Genomic DNA, 11,210 nt, shown 5'->3' with positions numbered 1-11,210 from the left:
GGCGCTCTAGGCTCCTCCCGCTCTGCGAGCAGTCTCTGAGGCATCTCTGCCGCCACCTGCAGTCTCAACCAAACCTCGGGGTGGGCCGCTCGGGACGTGAGGATCCAAGCACCCAATCAGTGGTCGGACTTTCGGGTACCCTGCCGTTGTGGCCAATAGAAACAGAGGAGAGGCGAAGAGGGGGCGGGCCCAGGCCCCGCGGCAAGCCTGGCCGAGGCGCGAGGCCCTCCTCCCTTCTCTCCGCCTACTCCAGCCTCCGCCACTTCGGCTTCCCGAGCGAGCCCTGCGGCCGCCGGAGCATCTCCAGCGGCGGAGCAGGAGCCGGATGGTCAGAGGAGCCCGGCAACCCCAGCAGCCGCGGAGTCGCCTGGCCCCCAGGTGGGGTGGGCTGCGTTACGAGGCGGAAGCTCGGGGCGAGGGACCGAGAGAGCGGGCCTGGGGGTGGCGGCCGTGGTGTCGAGGCGCTGAGCCTTGAAGGGGCGGGGGCACAGGCAAGCCGCATGTTGGGGGAGCCCAGGGAGAGCAGCTCATCGGGGCGGGGAACGAGGGCGCGCTGGGCGAGAGCTGAGGGCGCGCGCCCCACCGGGGACGGTGGGAGCCAAGGAATGCGGGGAACCGGGTCTGAGGGGCGGGGCCGCGTCTGTAGGGAGCTGGGGAGGAAGGGGGGGCTGCAGCTCTGGGCAGACAATGAGGCCGACGGGGCTGATGGTTGGGGGAGCCGAACATTTGGGGCAGGGAATTGAGAGCATTCGGGACCAGTGAGTCCCGGGTCGCTTGGTCGTGGGATGGAAGGAAGCCCTACATGAGGGGTGTTTGTAAGGTCACGGATAGTCAGAGCCAACCTGTGGTCAGCCTGTGGCCCCCGAGGGCTAGGTTAAGGGAGTGTTGTCTTAGTTACAAGGTCTCATGGAGTGCCCCACAGGCAAGGCGAGGTTAAAGGTGTGTTGTCTTAGTTATGGGTCTCATTTGTTTGGTCTGTAGACTGTCTGGCACAGTGGAGAAACCACCTCGAAAACGGAAAAGCAGGTAAGGCAAATTCCTTCCTCTCTAGCTTCGTGTTTTTCTGTTTGCTTGGCTGCCCCTGTGCTGCATAATTACGTGGTGAGTAGATAAAAGTTTCTTATTTAGGTGTCTTTATTTTTTGTTTGTTTTTTAGTAAATTCGACAGCATGGAAGGTATTTCCATTTGAGGTATATGATTAAGAAACCTGAAACATTAAGAAAGCCTCACTTTCGACTTTAACCATAATTTCAATTTTGGCATCTCTGAAGGAGATTGTCATTGAACAGTTACTGTGTGCCAAGTATTGTATACAAATTCTCTTTATTATTTTCTGTGACACAGTTTTGCAAAAGAGGGAACTGAATCATAGAGTAGCCAATACTTAGCAAAGATCACACATCTAATAAATGATAGAACCAGGATTTGAATCCAGACTGTCAGACTGCAAAGTTTATGCTCTTTATTACTGTCATGCTTCTAATATACAGTTGAAAGTAGTCCCACCCCCAGCTTTCACTCTCTTTTCTTTATTGTATATAAAATCTAATAAACTGAAATGGTTAATAGGAAAATAGGAACGAGGAACTTACATAGGCCGCAGACAACTGAATTTTTCCTTAGGCAATGAAGAAGAGTATTCATTCATCCCACAAATATGTTTTATGTCATTTGTTAGGTACAACAGCACAATTTTATTGAATTATTTGAAGGTTTTCTTTTTTGCATATATTGGAAAATTGTTTACCTATATTTTACACCATTCTCATAACTAATACTTTGGATATTGTCCATTAATAAACAGATTAACCTCAACTATAGACACAAATGCCAGTGGTAGGAGTGGGCAGTAGCCAAATGTCTTTGTCACTTTTTAGGCTGAAGTGTCCACTCTCAGACTCAAGGTTGGCTAGCAAATACCTGAGGAACTGAATTTTTGTAGATGGGTATGTGTTTTTTTTTTGTGGGCAGGAGAATGTGTGTGTGCAGGTGAATGCACATATATGCATGTCCGTGTGAAGCGCAGTCATCCATTTTTGTTTCTGGAGGCCGACTCTATCACTGAGACCTGAGGCTCACCATTTGGCTAAGCTAGCTAGTCAGCCAGTAAATCCTGGATCTGTCTTCCTGTCTTTACCTCAGTACTGTCAATTTTTCAGTGTAATTTTTAATTTTTTTTTACATTTGTTTTCTCATTTTGCATGTATATGTGAGTATGGACATTGCATGTGAAGGTCAGAGAATAATTTATACAATCAGCCCAAAAATAAGATATATCAAGGTAAATAAGCTTAAATCTTTACATCTGTTTAGTGTGTGTGTATGCATGCATGTGTGCTCATGCATGTATGTGTGCATGTGCATGCATGCGTAAGCATGGAAGGCAGGGACAGTTTTCATTATGTGGGTCTCAGGGATTGAACTCGGGTTGTCAGACATGACAAGTGTCTATCCACTGAGTTGTTTTGCTGGTCCCAAATTAAGTAACTTCTGTTATTGCTAAAATTATTGTCATAGCAGGCAGAACTAGTTACTGCTTTGCCAATTGCTTCTTTGTAGAATATCCAGTAAACTAGGATTCCTCCCCTCCCACCTAGTCTCTGTTCACTACATTCACACATATGCACATACATACATGCACACACAAACATAAACTTTAATTTTTCTAGTGGTGGTAATTAGAAAATAAAAATATTACAAGGCTGTATTATTTATTTTTTATGATGGCCGTTGTTTATTTCTCAATTAGACCAGTGCCAGACTCTTACAGTAGCTTTCTGACTGGTTTTTTAGCCTCTAATCTTCCATTTATTTACTGTGTTTTGCCATGATCATGCATTTCTCATGTAGGAGCCCATGCTGTTGAACATAGTTCAAATTTTTTTAGCCTAACTATAGCAACTGAGGACTGTTTCCTTTCTACCTCCCTTTCTAACCACTGGTTAGTGCTGTAGTCATAGAAATTCTGTTTGATGGGCCCGCCATCTGGTGAACCAAGATGACTGAATTGCCGGATGTGTGAATGTCTCTTTTTAATGTTTATATATGATTACTCTTTCTCAATACTTTCACTCTGCTCCTTTCTTTGAAACTTAGTACATACATCACATCGTCAGTGAGGGTTTCTCATTCTCTTCCCCTTCCCTGTGCTCTCCTCTTTGGTGCCCATATTTTCATGCAGTGATTCTGGCTAAATGTGAATCCGCCTCTTGTCACCTGCGTGTTGTGAGCTCATAAACTATATGGCTGGAAAAAGCAGGAAAATGTTCACTCTGTACATATTTCCTAGTCCACCCCTGTGTCTGTCTCCGCACAGTGCTGTGTATCATACAAAGATTCTTTCCCTGTGTTGTCTTGCTTGGCATGCAGGAAGCCTTGAATTTAATCCTTAGTACCAGTATAGGTGGAAAGGGGATCCTTTCTGAGCCTGGAAAGGGGGGGAGGGTAGCAAACCAGAAAATTAATTCGACAGGCTGATGGTCACAAAATCGCTACTGTAGTGATTAGCACATTAAGTTTTCTGTACACATTAAGTCCAGGTGAAAAGAACTTATAAAATCTAGTACACCACGTACATTCTTGGTGCCTGTAGAGTCCAGAAAAGGGCTTTGGATCTGGTAAAGTTCAGACAGTTGTGAACTGCCAAGTGGGTGCTGAGAATTGAACCTGGGTCCTTAGAAAGAGCAGTCAATGCTCTTAACTACATATCTTCCCATCCCACCTTTCCTCCTTTTTTATTACCTCTTTCAGAATTTTAAACAATGCATTTTAGTTATATTCAACCCTTCTCGGCCCTCTCTCTCCCAGACCACCCAGCTTTGTATGTACATGCCTGTCTGGTTGGTTTTCATCTTGGTTTTTGGTTTTTGTCAGTTTTGTTTTTGATTTTCCCCCAAGTGCAGTTTCTGCTGCTGTATACTCTTGGACCTGTGGCCTTCACTGGAGGGTGGTTTATTTACCAAAAGCTGTAGCCTTAAAGAAAATGTATTCCCCTCAGCAGCTGTCAACTGCCAAGAGCTCCTTAGGCAGGTTTATGACTTTATGTCTATCCACGTTTTCTGTGCTGGAATTTTATCTGGCCCAAGCATATGCAGGTCTTGTGCATATTGTCTTACCCAATATGAATTTAGGAGTGCAACTGTCCTCTACCCAAGGCAAAAGAAGAAGCAAAACAATAGTAGAGTAAGGGCCATAAATAATAGATGATCACAAGGAAACTGTTTCTGGATACAGCAGGGCAGTTCTCGCTTTCCAAAAATTAGTTTATTTTTATGTGTATGGTTGTTTTCCAGAGTGTATGTATGTGTACACATGAGTGCCTGGTACTAGAGGAGGTCAGAAGAGGTCATTGGATCTCTTAAACCAGAGTTGCAGGTGGTTCTGAGCCACCATGTGGGTGCTTGGGATGGAACTTTAGTCCTCTGCAAGAGCAGTAAGTGTTCTTAGCCATTGAGTCATGTCTGCAGTCCCACCCTACTCCTTTTTAAGACATGTGTAGTTGAGAGAATTATAAATCAATTAAGCCAAAAACTATTTGAGAGAAAAATAATAAAATTAAACCTGTAGCTCTGGGTTAGCTGTATATTTTCTGGAGTAAAGAATCAATGATGTCTAACATTAAGCATACATTGCTCAAGAGAAGTACGGCCTTTTCTTTTGTCAGGAAGACCTAAGGTGGATTTCTCTCACTGGTTTACATACTGAGAGACATTAGCTTGTCTTGAGGATTGAGTGGTGGCAGGAGTCAACAGATATAATTTTCTTAAAAATATAGCTTTAGAGATCAAGCCCAGGGCCTTGTGCATACTAGGTCAGCACTGTATTTTTTTAGCTACACTCACAGCTCATAATGAGGTTTTTCAGCAAGGGTTTTATGTATTTATGTATTCTAGACTGAATTCAAACTCAGTAGTAGCTGAGGATGACCATTTGCTTCCGTCTTCTGAATGCTGGGATTACATGATCGTCTAACCATGCCAGTTTATATAGTATAGTGGCTTGAACCCAAGGCTTTATGCATGTTAGGCCTGCATTCCACCACCTGAACTGTGTCTCCAGCCCCCCATAAAGAGTTTTTAAGGATTATTCCTCAGAATGCTTCTTAGTTTAAGCTGAACCCTATTCAAAGGCACCTGCTGATCTACTTTTGTCTTTAATTTGAAATTTTCATTAACTCACCTTAGCTCATCTTTCTACCTAGTACTATGTACAAATATATTTTACTTTTGTACAGAGAGACAAATGGCACAGTAAACTAGTGAGCTAATAACTAAGTGGCTGGTGAGATAAGTTACTGTGGATTGGGGGCTTGAAAATGGAAAGTCATGTGATAGTGCTGCATGCCCTAGCAGGTAGATTAGACTGAAAGATTCATACTTGGAATAGTGATCTCTCTGGTTCAACATATCTGTTAGTAATGTTTTCGTTATGAGATAGAGAAGTCTTTCAGGTTATATTTAGAACAAAGTCTAACTTGTATTTACAGTGCTGAAATCTCAATAAGAACTGTATCTGAGTGGTTTTTAAGGGCTTTTTAAAAATTATTTATTTACAGCAAAGGAAACCAGGCATTTTGATGATGTAATTTTAAAAATTATATTTAGTTGTGTGTGTGTGTGTGTGTGTGTGTGTGTGTGTGTGTGTGTGTGTGTGTGTTTATGCATAGCATGATGAGTGTCAGAGGAAGTCAGGAAAACTTGAGGTGGTTGGTTCTTCTACCCCATATGTCTGGAGAATCATCAGGCTTGGCAGCAAGTCAACCATTTCACTGGCCCAAAAGATGTCTCTGTTACTTGAATTATTTAGAATATCCTGTGAGTCTTCTTTTTTCTTAAAATTTATTTTATTTGTGTATGCATGTACAGACACACAACCACATGCAGGTTAGCACCCATGTAGACTAGAAGAGGGTATTGGATCCCCTGGAAAGGCAGAGTAAGTGAGCTGAGAATAACTTAGGTCCTCTGAAAGAGCGTTAAGTGCTCTGACTGCTGAGCTACCTCTCTAGCCTTTAGTATATGTAATTTGTTTAAGATGCAAATTGGAATACTTTTGGAATACTATTGAGTACTTTTTAATTCTGGTTTGGGAGATGTAGACATACATGATATATGGCTATAACAGGAAAACTCTTATTAATGGGGAAAACACACTGTAGTATGAGACGATATGATGATTTTGTTTATATAAAGGACTTGTAAGTAACTCTGGTTACTGATGAAGAGGGAAGATTGCAGACATTTGTAGGCCCTGAGGGTCTGGAAAGCTAATTTTGGTGGTAGTGTGACTGCTGGAATAACAGATGAACCTAGATAAAAAGCAATGCTTCTCAGCTGTTAATGGTTGGAATCTAAAATGTCCCCTAGAGCTTCATGTGTTGAAGGCTTGGTCCCCAGGGCAGCACTGTTAAGAGGAAGAAAGACTTTGAGTAAGTGATTGGATTGTGAGGACTCTGACTTCTCATTAGGTTAATCCATTGGTGTATTCATTCATAAACTAATTAGCATGGTTTTGGACTAGCTAAAGGGAATGGGTCTTTAGGATGTGATATCTTGTCCCTAGCTAACACTAACATGTCAACTGAAGGAGATTTTTGTTCCTTAAAGAACATTTGGCAGAGTCTGGTAGCATTTGGTTGTAAGCTTTGGGTGTCTAGTGGGTGGGGGAATGCTTCTACACATTCTGCAGTGCCATAGCAGCTGCCTCAGTCACCTAGCTCAAATGTCAGCAGTGTTTACATGCCTGTAATCCCAGGCCTCAGAGGTTGAAGACCAGCTTGGCTGTATATCCACAGTCACTATATATAAACAATAAAACATTTTTACAAAGTTAATAATGCTGAGACTAAGAAATTCTGAACTAAAATTTGAATTTTAGTGCTTTTAAGTAATAGCTTTGAGCACTTGAACAAAGTAACCTTTGATTTTGCTCTCTCTTTCCCTCCTTTATTTATTTTTTAATAGGATCTTGCTAGATAGTCCAGGTTAGTCTTGAACTTTTTGTTGTTTTGTTTTTGAGACAGGGGCTCTCTATGTAGCCCTGGCTGTCTTGGAACTCACCATGTAGACCAAGTTGGCCTTGAACTTCAAGTAATCTGCTTGCCCTTCCTCCTGAGTGCTGGGATTCAAGACATGTGCCACCATACCCAGCTCAGGTCTTAAAATTTTGACCTTCTTACATCAGTCTTCAGAATGTTAGGGTTAAAGATGTATACTACCATGCCTGAACTTTTATGGTGCAGAAGACTCAGGTTCAGTTCTTAGCACCCATATGGTGGTCCTTATCGTCTCCATCTCTATCTCCAGTCCCTCTTCTGGCCTCCACAGGCACCAGGCACACACACAAATGCACGTAGGCAAAACACACACAACTTAAATTTTTTAAGAGTCTATTATAGATGGGTTTTGGCAAGATTGTGGAAACTGTGTTACAGGTTTCAGACATTATTTGAAGACATTCTTAATTTGAACTCATATAAGCAAACAGTATGTAAGAACAAATTTTAAGGGGTTTTGATAGTCACCGGATACTAATTCAGACATAAGAGTGGGATATGAATAACTTTCAAAGGGATAGATAGTTCGATGGTCTGTAATAGTCTTTACTGTAGTGCTGAGTTTGTGCTGTACCGCTTTGGCTCCCAATGGATCGCACTGGCTCAGGAGCTATCTTTGGATCCACAAAAGAAAGACACATTAGCTTATTTTTAAAATGCCTTGGCTACCTCAAAGTCTAGGCACCCCTAAACCTCCCCCTACTACCCCAGGCCCAGTCGGGGAAGTGGCCACTGGCCACCCACCCAAAATTCTTACATGGCTCATTCATTGGCTTTCTCTCCTGCTCTCTTGAGTGTTCATGTTCTCTCGTTCTCTCTCTCTCTCTCTCTCTCTCTCTCTCTCTCTCTCTCTCTCTCTCTCTCTCTCTCTCTCTTTCTCTCTCTCTGTCCTCTCCTCTCCCCCACTCCCTCCCCTCCTCTTTTTCCTCTCTCCTCTCAATTCTCTCTTCCCCTCTCCCTCTCTCCCCTTGACCCTTGCCCCATGCCCAGCCTTTGACTGTTGGCATCTTTACGATTGATCAGAAACCAATTGGGAACAAGGACCTTTAGTGTTAGCACACACAGATTCCCAATTGAATCAAATCATTAGAACCAGTCTCCAATGCTCTACAGTCAAATAGTTAAATCATTTGGTCTTGTATAATTTTAACACAGGTTCAGCTTTTCATTTTTTCTTTGGATTTTACTTAGAACTCTGGACGTTTGGGCTAAGTCTTTCTTTGTTTTAACATACAATTTGAATAAGTGCTTACTTACTGGTCCTAAAGGGGGATTCAGGGAGCTGGGGCTGATCTGGAAGTACACTGGCTCCTTTAAGAGAGCCTACTCTTTACTCCTGGGATTTCCACCTTCCCCCAGCTCAAACACAGTGCCCTCTGGGGCCAGAAGAAGGTGTCAGATCCCCTAAAACTGTAATTTCAGGAGGGCATGAACCACCCATTGTGGATGCTGGGATCTAAACCTAGGTCCTCTACAAGAGCAGCAAGTGTTCCCTACTGCTGAACCATCTCTTCAGCCCCTGAAAAATACTACTGTTTGGTTGATCAGCTTACTTGGAACTTTCTTTGAAACCACCAGGATTCATAAGTGGATTAGAGCAGTATTTAAGCATATAGAAAGCATTAATCTTAACAAAACCAGGTAACCAAGATATATCAATAGTATTTTATTCTAATAAATAATAAATTCATATAAATTAAGTCCTTACCTTCTTGTGCCCCAATTCTACCATATTGATGAGAAATTGAATCTCAGTGATTAATGATGTGTTAAGTATCTTTTGTTAGGATTATGTAAGAATTTGAGAAGCCATGAGCAACCAAAGGAAAGGTAGAAGTTTAGTTTTTCCGTGTAGAGCTACAGTTTGAATCTTGAGTATATCTCCAAAGTCCTTTGTTGAAGACTTGGTTGTTATATAAGTGGTGGAACCTATAGAAAATGGAACTTAGTAGAAGGAACATGACCCTGTAGGGGACATTGTGATCCACAGCTCTTCCTGTCTCTTTGCTTCTTGGTCCTGTGAGGTGAATATGCACTCCTGTTATGATATTCTGTGCTGCAACAGCCCAAAGTAAATAAAGCCATGTGACCATAGACTGAATACCTCTCCCCCTTTCCCTTTCCCTCCCCCTCTCCCTCTCCCTCTCTCTCTGACTCTCTCTCTCTTCCCATCTCTGACACACACATATCATAGATCAAAGTAAATGTTCTCTTCTTTTAAATTAAATTTTGGGTGCTTTTTTGGTCACAGCGATGGAATGCTTGACTAACATGGGTCTTTGGAGTTTAATGTCTCTAATTGTTATGGGCAGCCTCAAGACACAAGATTCTATGGATTCTAGCCAGGGAATTTTGGAGTCTGGGTTTAGCTTTCTTTGCTCATTTTCCTCTGAGATTGTGCTATTTGTCTAGAATACTACTGGGAAGTGTGGTTTTAGACCTACTCTTTTTATGGCATCTCTAAGGAATCCCTTCATCTCCTTAACTTAACCTTTATTTTTCTTATACCTCGTACCCCAGCCTGGCCTGTATCCCTAGTGTAGGGATTAGAGTTGTCACAAACAAGCCTGGCAATCCCCCTTTCTCTAAGCACAATTTTCTCAAGGGATTTACATTATCAGGATGCAAACATAAGCCTTTCTTAGGAAAGAAAAGGAGATTTGGAGATTGATAAATATGGTGAGAATAAAGTTAAAATGTCTTTTCTTATTACTTACTATTTTTACATACATTTTTATTTTATTTGTATGTATATATTTTTTTGCCTACATAGATATAGATATCTGCACCTACATGTATACATGGTTCCCAGAGAAGCTGGAAACTGTTCAATCGCCTGGAACTGGAGTTCAGACATTTGTTAACCACTATGTGGATCCTGGGAATCAAACTTGGGTCCTTGAGAAGAGCAGCTAGTGTTCTTTAACTGTTGAAGGATCTCTATAACCCCTCCCCTTGTTGATGTCTTTATCTGGTTTTTTGTTGTTATTGTTGTTTGTTTATTTGGTTTTGGTTTTGTTTGAGATAAGATACTGTTTTGTTGCAGTCTTAAACTTAACCTCTCCTTGGGTTCTGCCTCACCCTCTGGAGTAGCTAGGACTATAGAAGAGTACCACTGTGCCTAATTTAGTTTCTTTTATTTTCCTTGGATTCTATAGGTCTCTCTGGTGGTTTTATAGACTTTTTAAAAAATTGTTTTATGTGTAGAGCATTTGTCAGGCCTGGAATTGAAGTTACAAATGATTGAGCTGCCACGTGGAAACTGAACTGAGGTCCTTTGTGAAAGCAGCCAGTGTTCTTAATTGCTGAGCCATCTTACCAGCCCTCCGTTTTAGTTGAGGTTTTAGTGCTGTGAAGAGACACCATGACTGGGGCAACTATTATAAAGGAAAACATTTAATTGGAGCCCATTCTCAGTTTGATAGTTGGCTGTGAGCATCTACCTCTGTATTTGTCATGATCTGGCAGAGCATCTCAGAAGACAGCTTTATCAGGCTCCTGTCAGCGTGCTCTTCTTGGCATCAGCAATATTATAGGATTTGGTGGCTGTCCATGAGTTGGATCTCCAGGAGGGGCAGTCTCTGGATGGCCTTTGCTTCAGTTTCTACTTCAAACATTGTCTCCCTGTTTCCTCCTGTCAATATTTTTGGTCCCCCTTCTAAGAAGGACTGAAGTATTTGCACTTTGTTCTTCCTTTTTCTTGAGCTTCAAGTGATCTGTAAATTGTACCTTGGGTAATCCGAGCTTTGGGGCTAATATCCACGTATCAGTGAGTGTACATATAATGTGTGCTTTTTTGTGAATGGGTTACCTCACTCAAGATGATGTTTTGTAGTTCCAGCCATTTGCCTAAGAATTTCATGAAGTCATTGTTTTTAATAGCTGAGTACTACTCCATTGTGTAAATGTACCACCACATTTTCTGTAACCATTCCTCTGTTGAAGGACATCTGGGTTCTTTCCAGCTTCTGGCTATTATAAATAAGGCTGCTATGAACATAGTGGAACATGTGTCCTTGTTAGATGTTGCAGCGTCTTTTGCATATATTTCCAGAAGTGGTATAACTGGGACACCAGGTAGTACTTTGTCGAGTTTTCTGAGGAACCTCCAAACTGATTTCCTGAGTGGATGTACCACCTTACAACCCCACCAAC

General features: G+C 42.0%; 1 protein-coding gene across 1 annotated transcript in view; it reads left to right on the top strand.

The window, feature by feature from the left end:
- Positions 1–290: 290 nt before the first annotated feature.
- Positions 291–11,210, top strand: part of SCAI (suppressor of cancer cell invasion) — a gene marked incomplete at its 3' end in the record, with an annotated part of 100,305 nt that continues 89,385 nt past the window's right edge. The window contains exons 1-2 of the mRNA XM_080927020.1: positions 291–378; positions 982–1,026. Of these exons, the coding sequence (XP_080783146.1) occupies positions 326–378; positions 982–1,026 (98 nt within the window). The 5' untranslated portion in view covers positions 291–325. The remainder of the gene's footprint in view (positions 379–981; positions 1,027–11,210) is intronic.

Source organism: Micromys minutus (assembly GCF_963924665.1).
Source record: "Micromys minutus genome assembly, chromosome: 13".
Lineage (NCBI taxonomy): Eukaryota > Metazoa > Chordata > Mammalia > Rodentia > Muridae > Micromys > Micromys minutus.
Note: the sequence above shows the minus strand (reverse complement) of the source record. Positions and strands in the feature narration are given on the sequence as shown.